At 43.8% G+C, this 7038-nt stretch overlaps 1 protein-coding gene across 1 annotated transcript in view; it reads left to right on the top strand.

Annotated features, from left to right (window-relative positions):
- The window catches only part of SUSD3 (sushi domain containing 3), a gene marked incomplete at its 5' end in the record, with an annotated part of 16263 nt that extends 12636 nt beyond the window's left edge, over positions 1-3627 (top strand). Inside the window, one exon of the mRNA XM_008942585.1 lies at positions 3414-3627. Within this exon, the coding sequence (XP_008940833.1) occupies positions 3414-3627 (214 nt within the window). The remainder of the gene's footprint in view (positions 1-3413) is intronic.
- Between the last annotated feature and the right edge of the window lie 3411 nt (positions 3628-7038).

The following is a 7038-nucleotide window of genomic DNA, read 5'->3' as shown; positions in this document are numbered from 1 at the left end:
GAGTTGTTTGCACGGCTAAGCAGAACGTCTGCACAGATGTGGCTGTGGCCCCCCCCAATTCAGCTGCAAGGCTTAAACAGCAGATAGCTGCCATTGGGCTGCTTCCAGGGCTGCAGGGAGGGCTGGAGAACCAGTCATCACTGTGCTGATCCTTCGCTGCAGAAATCATCCAGTGAAATGGCTGCAAAGAGCAAATTACTTGATACAATTGTGCATAATAAATACAGTTTACTACACGTGATGTTTGATTGTCTGGCATGTAGGATCAGAAAGGAGGACACCCAGCACAGCAGAGGGGCAGATTTCCTTTTCAAGCTTTTACATAGATTGACCCACCCTGCGAATTGTCCCACCTTGTGCTTCTCTATTCATGGAGGTTTTTTTCCCTTTAGTTTGTTATTACTGTTCTCTGTGTTCCCTGCTGCTACCTTTTAGAGACTAAAATCTTCTCGTACCTTTTGACTTAGAATTTAGAATTTGGCTTTGAATTTAGCTGGCTGATAAAGTATACTGATTTCTGAATTTCAGTCTTAATTGTCATTGCAGTGAGCATGGCGGGTGTGTGTACAGCAGCACGTACTTTCAATAAAGTTGCTATTATTGTTTTCATCATGCTTCCATTTTTACCCCAGGGGCTTGTACAAAATCACCAGACATACAGCAACAAAAAAATCCTCCTGCCCCCTGCCCCTAAAAATCTCTTTTCAGAGACAGTGCTAGGCAGCACTGTGACTGCCTCACTGCTCTGAGTTCTCACAATCCTCCAATGTTCCATTAACAGCATTTTCCCCTCCAGCTAGAAACAGCCATCAAGTCACACAAGGCAAAATTCTTGTGAGTCCTCTAAAACCCATTGATAAATGCTATGGGTGGCTGTTCTCCCCAGATGAGAACTCTGACTTTAACAGTCAAATAAAGTCTGTCTTGTCAAATGTGTTGTGCATCTAGCTATGCTGTTCAACACCTCACATCCTTGGGTGGGTTTGCATTTCCAGAGAAGAGTCCAGGGGTGTATTCTAATCCTCTTACTGTGATTTTTGAAGTAGCCCAGCTGGAAACTGGAATTAAGGGAAGCTGAAGCGCTTGAAAAAAAAGTCATACTTATTTGAGATAATGCACAGAGCTCCTGAGGATGAAAGTGTAAATTGAAGGCTACACCTGACTGGTAGCCATGTGTGCAGAGGAGAGCCCACTGCCTGCACATTTATCTGTTCCTTGTTGACACTCCAACCCTCTTAATGGCTCTTTTCAGCCTCCATTTAGGGGGAACTCCACTGACAGCACTGTCCCTCTGATATTCACAGGGTTCGATGTACTGTGATGAGTGGAGGGTGTCTCCTATCATGTCATCCTAGACTTATTTCAGTCAATGGAAGCTTAATAGTTCCCAAAATTGGAGGAAGAGTTTGCTTAGCCAGGAGTATGGCTCTCCTTCCAGTACAGGTTTAGACAGTCTGGCTTTCTGAGTTGGTGGTGGACTGTGGGTAACTGCAGTTTCACAATGCAGAGCTTTATAGGAGAAAATGTCAGAATGGGATGAATCCTGCCCAGATAAACTGTATTCATTGCACAATAACCGGAATACCTAGATTTGTATTATAGCCCTGGTAGGGCAAAGCAAAGGCTGTGGCTACCCCGTGCAAAACTGTATCCCGCTTATTCTTCCTGTACACACCCTCTTGATTTGATTTTGATTTTATAACCATTGATTTGCCACTTCAAGAAGATGGAACTGAGTTCCTAATGCCGTTAAAAAAAAACAAGTGCAGTAGTAAGTACTTCAGAAAATTTTCTCTCAGCAGTGATATTTGCAGAATTACTCCACGTAGCTTCTGTTCCTTGATGGCTCAGAGGGGTCCTCAGATACTTGAAGGCTTGTTGATGGACCAAGATGGAAAGGCACAGTTAAAATAGTACAGGTCAATATAAAGTGGAAAAATTGATGAGTTTGTTGTTGCCCAAATTGCAGGTTGGCAAAATCTGCTCAACTGAGCACCTTCTTGATGACTATGCTGATACAGTGCCTTCTCACATCAAATGTGTTTTAAGATGCCTTTACACTGATTGTAGCTCATGCCCCAAATAGTTTTGTAATACAGCTTTCCAGTGAAGAGCAAGATTTCTTCTCCTTTACAGGAAAGATGTACCTGCAGTATACCTACTCTGTACCAGAACAGCACGACCTTGGTTCTTTGGTTTTATTTTGTGTTACTCCCCTGTGGTTCCCAGGGAGAAACGTGAAATACATGCACATTTCACGTTTGAGTATTTTTGCTGGTTTTCTGCAACTGCTAATTGCAGAATATAGCTACAAAATGCAGCTGGTTTCCTCACCAGCTTTTCATGTATGCAAGGGTAAGACCACGTTGTCCCAGGTGAGGGTGTACAAGCTGCTGTGTTCAGTGGCCAACACCAATGGCTTCAGAGGAATCTAGAGGAGCCACGTGAGCTAGCTCACCTGCAATGAATGTGGGGCAAGCAACCTCAGCATCTGCCCTGCATGCAAGCAGCTGCCCTGGGATAACCGCTGTTTTACAAAAGCCCACTTTCAGACTACAGTATTTTGGCACAAACCCAAAAGGCCTGTATCTTACCTGCTTCAGGTTCACAGAGCCATGTGCTTAAAGCTGGCTGCATCCATAATGCCTCTTGCAGCAGAGTTCAAGAACAAGCTGAGTATCTTCTCAGCAACTTTGCCATCTTTGTCTGCCACTGCTGCTGCATCCACTGCCAGGTTAGTTGCTGCATAGGTCAGCAGCCTGTGCTGGCTTACCCCACAGTTGGGCAAAACCTCCTTTCCTGCTGTGGAGGGATGGGGTGCGGGACAGATTGATGACCACCATTGCTGCATACACACGCAGCTGGCAAAGACAAAGTCCCAGCCTGCGGTCCCTTTTGGGAAGGCCAGGGGATAGCCAGGTCGGGCAGTCAAGGGCTAGCACTAGCCACAGTGCAACGGCACTGCATTGACATCACTGGCAGCTCTGCAGGTAACACCTCAAATCCCACGGAGCACAACCGGCTCTTGTGCTTGCAGCAGTGCTCTACTAACCAATCAAGGACTTCCCTTCTGCACCAGTCTCAGCACTGAAGTGTTCTTAATAACGTTCTCCAGATAGCATAGCATTCAGCTGAACCCGGGGACTCGTTTGATGGAAAACAAACAAATAACATCTGCCTCAACTGCAGATAAAAACAACTTCATGAGTCTTTTCAAGGTCTTCGTTAGCTTTTACACAGACACAGTTATTTGCCCTACTGCTGCCAGCTGGTTTTAATGCTAGAAGTAAGTCCATATGTTATGGCACAAGTTGTTTGCAAAATGCCTGACATACAAATACAATGGATTAGAAAGTTTTGTATCCTTACCAGAGCAAATGAAACAGAAACAACTTTTTCCTTCATGCTTACAGGTTCCAGGAGGAGTGGACTCGAGATATGGTAGCTCCTGGATGTTGCAAAGACAATCATCATCTGCCTAAGTTACCGAAGAGCAGCAGTGGATGTGTAAAACAAGCTGTACCAGGACACAGCACTGTGGTAGAGACAGTGAATTCAATACATGTCATCGAAGTCTATGGACATAAGGACAGTTATAACAAACTGAGCTGTCAGATACCTGAATAGCTGGTGTCTGAACTACCATTGCTTCTCTGTACCAAAATGAAACTTGGATAGAAATATGTGCCTTAAGGACAAAATAGAAAGTTTTTTCATAAGAATGCAAAAGTTTTCTATATTCCAAGATGGTTATTTAACAGAAATGCTTCAAGGTCTGGTACAAATATAAAAAAAATGTTGAGGCTGGCAGTCTTTAGCCATTCTCTACAGTGTGCTATGTATTGTCACCGTGGCAAAAGCATAACATCATTCTTCTGTACACCTAGAGAGATATGGTAGCTGGTTTGTATATTTGCCTCCTACAAAGTCACTGATGATAATTACATATTCATACAATTGCAACTTTCTTTAGTGTTTTTGTAAGCTTTTCAGAATGAAAAATCATCCATATTTTTACACAATAGTATGATGAAACTGCAATAAAATCTTGTTTCTAATTAAAAGCCCTGGTTGATCTGTATCAGGAAGGGCTTTTTGTTGAATTCATCTGCTTCCCATGTAGAGAGCACGTGCTGCTGGGTGCAGTAGAGGCACATCCCCATGTCCAGTGTCCTGTCGGAGAGTGGAGCACGCATGGAAGGAAGTGCTGCCTTGCTGTGGGACGCTTTGCCCCATGAGGGATCAAAGCATTGCCCACCTCGAGATGGTGTGTGTGTCCCAGTGAGGGAGCAGCCTGTGTCCCGGCTTGCGGATGGGGAAGGCGGTGTAGCCTTCCTGGAGCACAGGTGATGGCTGCAGCATCCCTGTGAAAGCGCTCTAAATAAAGGGGTGACGTAGGTTTTTTTTTTGAAACCTGCCTTCTTTTCCTATAACTGATCTGTTCACTGTGTGAGGAAACAAGGTTGTGGGGCTTTTTGTCTATGTTGGATAGGTAAGTAACTGAAATGGCTCTTACTCTGCTGTTTAAATGCACACACATGTATTTGCTACAGTTACAGTATAGTTATTTTTGTTCAGGTTGAAGCCTTATTTATTCTTCTGCCATCAGCTGTTTAATGGGCATCGTGACATTCCTGTCATGATGGAAATAGGATCCCATAGCAAGAGGTATCCTCTTGAGACCTTCAGTTCTAAAGTTTCAGGTCTGAAACTCAAATTATTGTAGTTTGCTGGGTGGCCTGGAAATGCCCTGTTCCATCCTGGTCATACTTGGCAGAGATCAAAAACATGTGCTTGAACTTCAGCTATGTGGAAGTTGCAGCAAAGGAGCTTTTTTTTTTGTTCCTAATAAGCTCAGTTCCCCTATACATTATAACAGGCTGCACTTCTGCAACATGCGTCTTAATATGTGGTGTGAAAAGGAAAATGGCTGTACTTTTCAACACTCATTCCAATTATGTTCTTAATTCATTAAATTAATAGAAGCTGATGTTTATCAGGACATATTTGTGCTGTGAACCATTTTGCCTGCAGTTTTTTGGTACCCTGCCAGACTCAGCCAGCTTCTGTAGCCAGATGCACTCTTGCATCCCAGGTGCAGCATTTGCCACTGGCTGCACATGGGGCTGGCACTAGCTCTGTTGCCTGTCCTGCACCAGCAGCCCAGCTGCAGCCACAGCAGGCAGCTTGCAGTGTTGCTGGCAATGTTTGGAAGGATACAAAGGGGTCAGAAAATTCTTGAGAAGATGCAAGGCAGTCCCTAAGAAGGGCCAGCTGGAGGCCCTAGCAGGGTTTTCTCAAATGGAAAATGAAGTGCAAGGATGTGAAATCTCTGCACAAAGCTACATGCTCCAGCCATCCCAGCAGCAGCTCTTCCTCATGGCTGGGGATGGGGCTTTCGGGCAGGACAGCTGGGAACGTCTGTGCTCTACCTGCCAGAGGAAAGCACTCCTGGGTCCTGTCTGAGAGCGAAGGCTTGAAGAGCATCAGTGGCAGAAGTACTCAGGTGGATGAAAATTAAAACAAAATGTATAAAAGGAACACAGAGAAGAGCAAAGGCTGGGGAAAACCAGCCAAACACCTGAGATGCTGCTATACATGTGGCGAGTACATTAGAATTAAATTATATGGAAACAACACCCGTACTGGTTTTGTAAGATTTGTGCTCAGTGTTCTCTGGGACTGTGCTTAGTTTATGACAGCTGCACCCCCTGGAGTTAGATTTATTGCTCATGTAAACATTATTTGTTGTCAGGAGGAAAATGAGTGCTGTGCAGGAAGGAGATGAAGCAGCTGAGAATCTAAAATAGATGATTAAAAACTCATATTTATTAAGTTAACTCTTAAATGTTTGCCAGCCAGTGCTTTCAAGTGGATTCAGGCTCCCATTTCTACTACATACAGAAGACCTGCATTTCCTTGTGTATTTTATCAAACTGGTGGCTTGCACTTAAAGAACAAGTTAAAATGGTGCAAACATCATAAAGACGCACAAGACAGTCCCTTCCTTACATGGTCGCTTCTAACTGATGTATGCTACAATATGACAGGATAACACTTGAGGATTTTAAAACTGGTAACTGTTTAGCAGAGCAATTGCTTATTTGCATTCCCTCACCTTGTATTTTAAAACTGTTTTCCTATAGTTGCTTTTGCAACTAATTTTTTTTAAAAATAATGTCACACAGCACAATTTTTCAATAATCTTTGTTAGTAGATGGAATTGAATCTTCTGTTTGGAAGAACCAAGAAGAAAATCTGACAACATGCCAGCTGATAGCTTTTGAGATGACTTAAACTTGCATCCTTTCATAATGTTGACAGCTCAGCAAGAAGCTGTTGAACTGTAATACATATTTGATTTTGTTCAGGGACTTCTTAAGTGTTCTGTGAAAGTTTCAAGGAAGATCCACATAAACACTACCTGATGACATAAACACCACCAGTGCGCAGCAGCAACCCAGAAGACCAATTGAATTGGCTGCAGCGACCATGAAGCAGTTGAATTTAAGATACTCAGGGCAGATGGAAGAATGTATTCTAAGCTTAGGACCCTAGACTTTAAGCATGCAGACCTTGATTGCTTCAGGGATCTGCTGGCCAAAGTATCATGGGATGAGGCCCAAGACATACTGGGTCCTATCAGTATTCAAGGAGCACCTCCTCTGTGTCCAGGAGCAATGTATAGCAACAAAGAGGAAAGCAGAAAAGAATGCTAGGAGGCCTGCCTGGCTGAGCAAGGAGCTCCTGGACACGCTATCACGCAAAAGGAAGCTATACAAGGGATGGAAGAAAGGACAGCTAGAATGGGGGGTATATAAGGAAGCTGCCCGAGCAGTAAGAGATCTGGTCAGGAAAGCCGAGGCACAATTTGAATTGAATCTAGCTAGGGAGGTCAAAGCAAACATAAAGAATTTCTACAGGTATATTAATGGTAAAAAGAAGACCAGGGAAGGTGTGGGCCCCCTCAGGAGGGAAACAGGTGAAATGTTCTCAAGTGATCTGGAGAATGCTGAGGTTCTCAGTGACTTCTTTACC

Source organism: Merops nubicus, unplaced genomic scaffold, assembly GCF_000691845.1.
Source record: "Merops nubicus isolate BGI_N331 unplaced genomic scaffold, ASM69184v1 scaffold11366, whole genome shotgun sequence".
Taxonomy (NCBI): Eukaryota; Metazoa; Chordata; class Aves; order Coraciiformes; family Meropidae; genus Merops; species Merops nubicus.
The sequence above is the reverse complement of the archived record's forward strand: the minus strand, read 5'-3'. Positions and strand labels throughout refer to the sequence as shown.